General features: G+C 33.8%; 1 protein-coding gene across 1 annotated transcript; it reads right to left on the bottom strand.

Annotated features, from left to right (window-relative positions):
• Positions 1-998: 998 nt before the first annotated feature.
• On the bottom strand, positions 999-5545 carry LOC147547574 (BTB/POZ and TAZ domain-containing protein 1-like). The gene is made up of 5 exons (XM_086667572.1): positions 3487-5545; positions 3254-3387; positions 2571-2874; positions 2100-2419; positions 999-1326 (listed from the first exon to the last, which is right to left on the bottom strand). Exons 1-5 carry the CDS (start codon positions 3670-3672, stop codon positions 1158-1160), a joined length of 1113 nt encoding a protein of 370 aa, XP_086523698.1. The 5' UTR covers positions 3673-5545; the 3' UTR covers positions 999-1157.
• Between the last annotated feature and the right edge of the window lie 5560 nt (positions 5546-11105).

Here is an 11105-nt window from a genome sequence, read left to right as displayed (position 1 = left end):
TACCGGGAATTATTTAGAGTATTGGCCATTTTTTGGATATGTACCACACATTTTTGTACTGGGAATTTTCTTGTGTACCGGGAATTGTTCTGTGTGCAGGCCATTTGGTTATGTACTAGACATTTCTGTTCTGGGAATTTTCTTGTGTACATGGAATTGTTCTGTGTACAAGTCATTTGGTTATGTACTAGACATTCTTGTACTGGAAATTTTCTTGTGTACCGGAAATTATTCCGTGTACTGGCCATTTGGTTCAGTACTGGACACTTTTGAACTGGAAATTTTCTTCTGTACCGGGAATGGTTCTGTGCACTGGTCATTTGGTTATGTACTTTGATATTTTTAGAGATGAAGAAGATAAAATGTGAAACAAATAAGAATGATGAAGAAGAAAAATAAGAACATAAAACTTTTAGAGAGAGAAAGACAAAACTTTGATGTTTTTAAAGATTGAAAGAGATGAAGAAGATAAAATGTGAAACAAAATAAGAATGATGAACATCCAAAAATAAGAACATAAAACTTTTAGAGAGAGAAAGAACAGAAAATTTATGTTCTTAGAGATTGAAAGAGATGAAGAAGATAAAATGTGAAACAAAATAAGAATGGTGAAGAAGATTTTTGGATGTATAAATAAGAAGAAAGAAGGAGTTGAAACAAAATATAATGGGCGGGATCCAAAAAAATGGCCTGAAATTTCGTCAAAAGATGGCGCCATTTTTTAATTTTAAAAAAATCTGAATGTTTCTCTGACATTACGTCATGTACGCGGAATTAATTGCTTCGCTGTCATTCGTCAGATTGTCAGAAAACACGGAAATTTTCAGTGAAGGGGTAAAAGAGAGATAAATAAAATAAAAACCAGAAAAGTGTGAGTTGTCTTGACAATTTGGACTGGGTTCTCATTTTTGTTTTGGGCCGGGAGTAATACTTATTTACCCTCCATTTTTTGGGCCTCTCACAAAAATCCAAAAAAGTTGTACATGTAATACTTCTCGTACAAGAAAATGAAAATTTATGATTTTCATTTACATTTTTGGCTTACATAAGAGAATAATGTGATAACTACACTATTTTCTCCAACATAATATTTCCTACTCAACTTCCCACCACAAAACACATCTTACTTTTAACTACTACAACAACTATTCTAAGCCCTAGGAAGAAATAAGCATACCCCTTCCTATGTTAATTTCATCTTCTCTCTTTCTCTTTGGTAGGGAAGACAAAGAAGATATAACTTTAGCAGACACTACTTTCTTTACAAGTAGTCTCCATCTTCCATCTTCACTCTTTTTCTGCAATTGGGTCCTCAACTTGAATTGTCTGTCAACAACAACAACCATAAAAAAAACATGAGAAGATAATAATAATATCAGATTCAATTCAATGATTCATGCTCCTAATCAAGTATTGACAGAGTCTTACTTTGGTTTTGATTCATGTTTGCTAATAATAAGTATTTGGGTCTTAACCAACAACTACTTTAGCGTATTCTGATTTGACCCCACTTTTGATTAACCTTTTCTTAAAAAACAGGTCATATCTAGGGTTGGAAAAGCAAATCACTTTTCCATCAAGTTGTAAAAGACCCCACTTTTGTTTTGTTGCAAAAGACCCCACTTTAAAGTTGATTTTGCTAGATATTTAAAACAAGAAATGATAGAAAGTGTCAAAATTAACCCAAGCCCCACTTGGTGTTTGATTCTGTCTTGTAGAAATCAAAAGGCATGATAGCTAGTCCCAACCTTATAATTTTACAAGTGGAGATAGGTAGTGATGGGTTCCTAGACGACATGATTTGGACCTATTTGGTACTTTCAAACAACAAATATCGTATGAATATCTTGAAGCGTATAGCTGTAAAATCCTGACCGACGTTTAAGCCTGTAAAAAAATACTAGTACATTCTTTCTATGAATATTCTGTAAGTGTCATCCAGGTATGCAAAATTTGATAAGTTATGAGAAGATTAAATTTCGGTAAGTCTCACTAGTCCATAATTTTTATTTGTAAGTATAGTCACACATATATTAACGAAAAATCTCATGACAAAGAATATAACGAGTTCAAAGGTTAAAACTTGAAAGGTAGTTTACCTGCATAAGGGAACTTTGCAGCCATGGTCGCTTTGATCACACATAGAAGAGTGAAGTTTCAATAACTGCCACATCCGCTTGCAATGGCAACATCCACCGTTAACCCTCTTTTTACACGTAGCAAAGTGTTTGATCAAACACTGGAGACCTTGACACGTGGAGGATTTTTTACATGGTCCAACTTTCTTAGTTGGACCTTTGTCGTGCGGTCCAACAGTTGTACACCCTTCCGTACAGATATGCTCTAAACATTCCATCGCTTCGCTTAGTTGTAAATACAGATTTTGTTCTTCTCTCTTCTTGTTTGTTCGTTTCTTTCTCTGTTAAATCAGTCATTCAGACAAGTTAGATACTATCCAACGAATAATATGAAATTTGACTCGAGTAAATTCAAACCTCCAGTTAGATTTTGGGACTGACTTAGAGGAAGAAAAAAAATACTAACTAGTTTGTGTTTGATAAGTTACTTACCAATTCGAATTCATCAAGGAATTGTAATATTTCGAGTTCAAGCCAAGCATCATTTTCTTGTAAAAACTTCCAACCTTCTGTTTTCTTAACAGATTTGAAGTTATTTGATAAGAATTTCATGCATTTTATGTATAAATCCGGTGCATCACAAAGTCTCGCGAGTTGAAGAACATCTACTACGTTTTCCACCATTAATCTTTTAGCTAAACCTCTTGTGCATCTTTGTTTCAGATTAGATATTGAGAAAACATGTGATAATGCCAGTAAGTGGATTCCATATTTATCCATCTCTTCTTCTATGCATCTGAAATCAAAAACCCAAATTAACATAAGTTCGATAGTGTATAAATTTTTCTAAGTTACTTCTAAAATCTAACGACATGTCTCTTTAACTCGAGTCAGATTTCAGGATGTTTGTCTTTGTCTGACTCGTGTCTGATACGGCTAATTTTAGGTCCAAATACCACCAACAGAGTTTAGATGTGTCCTATTCCAACCGAGTCGGGTGAGTCAGATTCAGACAATTAAATTAAAACATCCTTCACCTTCATATTAGAAAATTAAAACCGATTTGAAAAATTTAACATCAAAATGACATCTGTAGAAATCTCTCTGTTGTGATTAGGAAATTAGGGCGTATAATCTGAAATCTTGAGAATCGGTAAGAAGGTGAGTTAGCTAACCTTGATGAATAGAGAAATCTGATAAAAGCGACGACAGAATCGGAAGGAACGCCGAGAATCGGAATAACTTTCTCAGAACTTCGTCGTTTAAGAGGCCGATCTAAGATATTCTCCAAAACTGTAGAACTTGAAGCCTTCAAATACAAAGAAATCAAAACAGAAGATCAGAATTAATTCGTTCAATCAATCAAATTCGAAACTTAATTGAATGAAAAAGGAAAAGAGAGGATTACCAGAATGTTAGAGTTTGCTAGGATTGTTAATCCATCAGAAGTTAAAATCCGAACATCAGATGAAACTACCGGACAATCGCCGGAATCTTGATCAGATCTGGTTGGTTTACGAAGGAATCCGTCTAGATCGACGGATGAGATTAAAGAAGACATGTCCATAGTTTTTTTAGAGTGATTTGCTTCCATTGGTGAGAGTTTGTTGGTGCTTTTTGAATGAATGAATGAGGGTTGTCAAGGGGAGGCCGTATTTATAGAGAAGAAGAAGTCGGGTTGGGGGGAAATTTAGTTAATCAAATTGCCTCCTCCCACTTTCTGATTTTTTGTTGGTAGAGAGATAAAGAATAATATTTTACTACTATTTCTTTTCCTTGCACTTTCCCGTTTTTTCGGTTAAATAAAATATAGACTGTATGAATTATGATAAGATATTCCCTGTGTTAGCATAACTAGTAGTAGTATCAATTTTGGTCTAGTGCTCTTTGGTGGAGTAGTCAGTACAAATTTAGTTAACACTTTAGTAGTTCCAATTTTCGTTTACAGATCTTTGGTGCAGTAGTCGGACACCTCCGTATCAGTCTGTGATAAAATAGACGAACTTTCAGATCTCTAGGATGGTCTTAATGATCTTTATATGATTTTTAAATTACAAAATATTTTAACTGACAATTATAGTGTTCGTTCGATTCATGATGTAATCCATATTATATTTATGAAATTAACAAGTATTGTTTCCTTCAAATTGGTTGAAAATCCGTCAATAGGAAAAAAAACACTATAGCGTTACGACATCTTTTCTTTTAAGACTTTGGGTGGTTATGGGAGGAGATGTGAGTTGGGAAGGAGAAAAGGAAAGAAAGATGATTTTGGTGATAGTAGTTGTGATGGTGAAAGAGATGAAGATAAAGAGATGATTAGAGTTGTAGGTTGTTAAGTTCATTTACTTCATCTGACATATTCCATTTTATGGTAGTCAAAATTGGAGGGCTTAAACACAATAAATTATTATTTTGGAGTGTGGATGGATTCTTGATCATTATTATCATGGGGTAAGTAAAAAAAACATTTTGATTTTTTGGAATATAATGGTTAAAGTGCACAATGTATTGTGCACACACGTCAATGTCACATAAAATATCCCGGGTACTTTTTTGAAAAAAATTGGTGGTTAAAATCTTTTAGTAGATGATAATGATAAGAAATGAACGGAATACCGACTGAAACAGAAGAAAACAAACAATTTCCTTTCCGTACTAAAACTTCTCTAGTGAGAACACTTAAGGTTGTAAACATTATTGAAAAGTAAAATTCATAGATATTTTGGCTCATCACAAAGATATTTTGAGTCACAAGAAAGATATTTATGCGTAAGCATCAACTCGATTTAAAATCTTTATCATATTATAATTGTTTTCCCTAGACGCTTAAACACATAAATATTTAAAACAATTAATGGTGGAAGAGGATGGCAACAAATTAGTTTCGATATAAGATTCAAGAAGTTTGTTTATTGTTCAACAAAAAAAAAGAAATTTGTTTATTTATTTAGTGTAAAGATTAACATAACACAATCACAAAAGTTTGGGCCCTTATATTTTAATCGATCCTTATATTTAAATTTTATTCTCTTATCATCTAAAACATATGTTTTCTCTGTTTCATGCCTATTGAAACTACAATGAGTGGAGTATAAAATCTGCACTAGCCTTGCTCTTTAAAAAGGCTCGCGAGACTAGATTTGTTCATGAATCACCTAAGCCCGATGTGGCGTGGACGCCCGGCATCCGAGACGGACATTAATCGTTCGGACCGCCAAGTTTAGTTGAACGGGCACGAACAAAGGCTCTAACCAGCCTTTCATCCGAGTCCGACCGATAAGTCCGACTGATTGATCAGTCTATATAAACCCTAAAATGAACATCAACCCCATTCCTTCAAACCCTGAACGGCTGAACCTAAACAACCTCCACTGCTCCCAGGGGCGTGGAAAAGGGAGTGCCATAGGTGCGGCGGCATCGTGCCTCCCACAAACGACAAGAAAAATCGAAAAAATTAGGGACCCACGAATAACTTATCTTGGTGTAAATATTTGAAGGACTAAACCATTACCATAATTTGGTTGTAGCTCAATTGGTAACATGTTTGTAAAGGTCAAGAGTTCAAATCTCACCCCTTTCATTTTTTTTTTCTTTTCTACATATCAATTACAAATATATGCATCTAGGCTAATGGTTCAAAGAAAATTAATAAGTAGTGTTTCAAAATGATTCTTGAAAATTTATATCGAATTAAAATTAATGTTTTTTCTCTTGAAAAAAAATGATTAGTTGGCAAGTTATATTGTTCTAAATTTTTTTTTTAAATTGTCCTAAATAGTTTGAAGCATCAAACACAGTCAATAATTATATTCATTCACATTCATCTAAAATATATCAAAAATAGATCTAGTAACCAAAATTAAATTTTTTTTTGTTTACTACGATACGCGTAAGAAATTATTTTCGTCTTATATTATCAAAGAGCCCGAATAAAACTTCGCACCGGGTCTCGTTTTTCTCAGCCACGCCACTAACTGCTCCCCACCGTTCTCCACCTTCATCCTCCACCACTCCACACCACTACTCCACACCACCACTCCACAACACCACCACACCACCACACCACCACTCCATCTCAAAACTTAAATCTCTTCGACGGTTTCTATCTCTTCGAGACTTCGACGACTTCTAATCTCTTTGTTTTAGTTGTAAGTTTTAGATCTAATTTATGTGATGTTGGTGATAGTTTATGTGATATAATTTTAAGTTTATGTTTCAGAGATGATATATAGATGTAATTTTTGGTTTACGTTTAGTTTTGGATTTCAAAGATGATAGTTTATGTGATGAAAATTTGGGTTTAGGTTTCAGAGACGTTTTCTTTTTTTGATGTTGATGATCGTTTATGGGATGGATGTTGATGATAGTTTATGTCATGAAAGTTAATATTAATAAAAGTTGTAGATCCTAACTTAAGGATCTGTTTTATTTATATTATTTTTTACATATAATATTTTAATTTTTATTATTTTTAATTTATATTATTTTTTAAATAAAAAGCCTGTGACCCGTCCGTCCGAGCCCGATCGAACTCTCGGGCAAAATCGGGCTGCGGGCACAGAAATACTCATATGTGTCTGACCCGATTTGCCCGATAGCCCGATCGAACAGTACACCCTCGAGACCGATCCGCCCATACCCGATCCTCCCGTATCCGCGAAAATAAGAGCCCGAGCCCAACCGAACCTGCCCGATTCCCACCCCTACCTAGCTTTACATGACCCAAAACTTATACCTAAGCATGGCCCTGATGTTGCACACTCATTTGTATTCTTGGTTTACCCCATTAGTCTTGGGGCCACGCTCAGTCACTCAGATATGATTTTCTAACCATATATCATTTTTCTAAAATTATAAACCAAACGTTCTTTAAATCTCTTTAAATTTGTATACAAATCCTAAAAATCATATAAACATAGTATCAAACAAAAATACAACTAGGTATATTGTCAAATAAAATTTCAACAAATGGATTCAATTTTGAAAATAAAATTGAAGTGGTGGTAGAAAATTAAGTTGATTCAAGTTTAGAAGATTTATAAATAGGTTGGTGGGTGAGGGACTGAGGGGCAAAGGCCATGAAGAAATATACGGCTTTTGGGGAAGAGAAGAAACGTTTTTTGAGTTCAGTCCAATCTTGACGTGGAATTCATTCTAATCCACTTAGATTTGTGTGGTGTCCACATGTACCCAAAAAGTGTTAATAACCAAAACTCATCTCGACTCTAACCCCACCAAAAAAAATACTCCTACACAAAAATTAAAATAATATGTCTATCGAATAGATAATCAATCAAGGGATGAGAACGAAATCCATTTTCCACATCACTTGCACGGTTGTACTAGAAATCTAGAATTTTCTATAATTATAAACATTTTATTAAACATTTTGTTTAATTGATATAAAGAACGATATTGAATTTTAAAATGTTGAATTAGTCTTCTAAATAGAACATATAAAAGAACGAGTTGATAACACGACAACGAGGCACAACATATTCATATTGAATTTTATTCATGACCCAACTTGCTTCTTTTAATACTTGTTTGAAGTTTTGGATAAGATCCGACTATTGCATTGTCAATAAATAATATCATATGGTGTCGTTGTGAGTGTAGGTTTTATCTATTGAAATATATTTATTAAATGTTTATAAACTGTTTTTGAATGTTGGTTTCTTCATGATTTGTGTTGGATTATTATCGACATTATTTTCAACATGTTCTTTATGACAAATTGCATGTGAGTATATGATCATTTTTTTATACATTACCATGATTTCTCCAAAATAGAAAGTTATAAAACTATTCATTTGATTTTATCCCCTTAAAAAATGGAAGTATAACAACCTGAGAAAACAAGTGTTGGATAAAAAATATAAGAAAACCATTTGGAGTATCTTATCTTCAATCTTCACTAATGCATATATATATAATCTTTATTTTCGGCAATGTGTCGCTTCTCTTTCTCTATTGGTTGTGACGAAATCAATTAACCAAAAAAAGAAGAAGTAAACAATCATACACAACACAAAGAAATTTATGTGGTTCAACTGGTGAGACTTACTTCACAACTTAACGACACGAAAATTTTCATTATGATAAGAAAATAACTGGTGAGACTTACTTCACAACTTAACGACACATATCCTGTCTACTGATCAGTTTCTTGTAACAGCTCCCACCGAAAGCTTAAAATGTGTTGCCAATAGAGTACTGTCAGGTTTTGCCTCTTGCATTCACCTCTTAACTGGCCCTTCAACATGTGGATTTCAAACATATCCTTGCAAGCTATCAACATGTCAGCCACATACATACAAGAGTGGATAAACATAAGAACCAACTGATAGTTTCCTAAGATACACACAATTGTTATATTTGCTACTATCAGACCCGTTTTTTTGCCATAAAGGTATCAAAACGTTAATACCACTGCCTAGGATTTGTTTGAATGCATACAAAGATTTCTTTAGCAAACACACAGGGTCTTCCTTTCCAAGAATCTCAAACCCCTTTAGTTGATACATGTAGATTTGTTCCTCCAAATCACTACGTAAGAATGTAGTAACATTAAGTTTTTCTAATTCTAAATCATAAAAATATTAGTTAACTATTTCGAGTATCTTATCTTTGATCTTCGCTAATATATATAATCTTTATTTTTTGCAATGTGTCACTACTTCTCTTTTTACCAATAAAAGAACATCCCAACTTGCAGAAAAAACTTAAATTAAATTCATACATATAATGGTTTTCATCTTTTTCATCTTTAATGACAGGGATGTCAAAAAGAAAAATCAAATCTTAAAAGAAATATTGTTTGATAGGAACATAAGCTTGATACTAAGAAAAGGGTTCGGCCGCCTGAGTTGTCCCCGGCCTCCACGACCCTATCTGTATTATAATACTATGATCTTCCCTTTCACTCTCTTGGTTCAACTCACTAGAAAATATATTTAGAGCTAAGAGATGCAACTATTGTGTTGGATAAGTTCTTGTTGTATAGTATATGATATCTCCCATTCCAAACACTAACTCAAGGTAATATATTTGTCTCACACAAATAAATTTATCATTTCTATCTTCCACAACTAATGTGACCTTATTATTGTATACCCACTCTTAACTTCAGTTGACTCTAAGGCCGACACTTGACCCGTTTATCTAAGACAATAATAAGCGTAACGGGAATCTCTCACCCCAAAAGTTGGCTCAACATTCAGTGGATTGAAGTTTGAGAAATTTTATACATACCATATTTATCTGTAACACTACGATTTCCTTTGACTAAAACAAAAAAATGTCTTAGATGTAAATATATATCTAAAGTAATAAAACATACATTCAGTAATAGTATGAAAATGTATAAGAGTCCATGTCAACTTGTGACGATCTTTTGGAGGTAAGGAAATCTGAATAGTAAGATGCAGTTTGTAATGGTTTTATAAAGATTATTTGCATCTAACAAATTTGTTGTATTTTTAGAACATGGATTCCTATCACCCATAGCACGAGGCCTTCTTTGTGATAAAGGAGATCCGTTTATAAACGACATTAATAAAAAAAAAATGGTTTGGCTAGGTTGATCTGTCGATGCGAGGTCAAATTTGCCAAGTAGCTTGTTGTTGACCGGTTTTTTAAGAGACTTTGAGTTTGAATGAAAAAACAAGTCTACTTTGAATTTGATTATCAAACAAACATTCAACCTCATTTCGAAAGAGGTTTGATAAGTGACTCAAATCAATTGGAGTTAGTCGTTCAGATAAATTATATAAAAGACAATGTAAAATCTTACTCGAATTTACTAGATCTGGATTATGATAACATTGTGTCTTTTAAAAATGAGTAAGATCTACTATTCTATGTAAGGAAATCTTAAATGCACTCACCATTTTTGTTATATACACTTGCATCTCGTCAAATCAAATTTGAATAAAAAATACCTCAGATGTGAGTGCATATAACAAAAATGATGAGTGCATTTAAATTTTTCCTTCTAGGTATTCCCATAGTTGGATCTACCCAAACGGTCCTTTAGCAAGGCCCAAGGCCCACCAATACGTATGGGGCATTGACATTGACCACAAAATGGGAGTTTGACCCAGTCAATAAATCTATAATTAGTCCCTATTAAAAGACAAACCATAAGTTTAACTGAAATAACGGCCAATTCATATCCTAATTTACAGGGAAACCACTTATTTTCCCATTTCTCAACCTTATATAAACCCTAATCCCCTCATTCTATCTTCACCATCTTTCATTTCCTTCTCCAATATTACTTCTTATTAATTTCTCTCTCTCTAGACAATAACATTATTTTCTACCAAAGAGAGAGAGAACCCGAAAAAGTCACTAAAAACAAACAAAAAGAAAAGCAATGGCAGCACAAAAGATCATCATCGTCGCTCTTATCATGGTTGTTGCAGTAGTTGGGCCTGTTTGGGCCACAACTGAGGCACCAACCAAATCCGTCCCTGCTACTGAAGCAGCCGAAGGACCAGCTGCGGCCGGAGAAGTTGCCACCGCTGCCGGGTTGTCACCAACAGAAGGTGTGTCTTCTTCTAACACTGATGATATTTCATCACTTATGGGACCAAGTGCAGGTGGGCCAAGTGGAGCAATGGGGCCTAGTGCTGGTTTGGGTGCAAGCAGCTCTTCAACCATGAAGGCTTCTGTGGTTGCTGGTGTTGCTGGTGCTTCTTTTGTTGGTTTCTTCCTCTTCTAAATGTTCTAACTTATAAATTTATATTCTAGCTATACTTTATGATTGATGGAACATGTAATTCTCATAAAAGGGTTTTATTTCCCTTGATTTTATCATAAATAAAGGAGTTTTAGTATTACAATTTCTCGTATATATATCAAATTTACGTGGTGTTGTTTTCTTCTCTTATTGTTTGAATATTCGTCTGATTCGCCTTAATCTAAACCGTCTTGATCAGAATGGATCTAAAATCAATCTAAATTAGTAATTCAAACTAAAGATATACTATCAAAAATTAGATTTTAGTCCTCACTAAA

Source organism: Eschscholzia californica, unplaced genomic scaffold (genome assembly GCF_041429995.1).
Source record: "Eschscholzia californica isolate CP2 unplaced genomic scaffold, dmEscCali1.0.p SCAF_3, whole genome shotgun sequence".
NCBI classification, from domain to species: Eukaryota; Viridiplantae; Streptophyta; class Magnoliopsida; order Ranunculales; family Papaveraceae; genus Eschscholzia; species Eschscholzia californica.
Note: the sequence above shows the minus strand (reverse complement) of the source record. Positions and strands in the feature narration are given on the sequence as shown.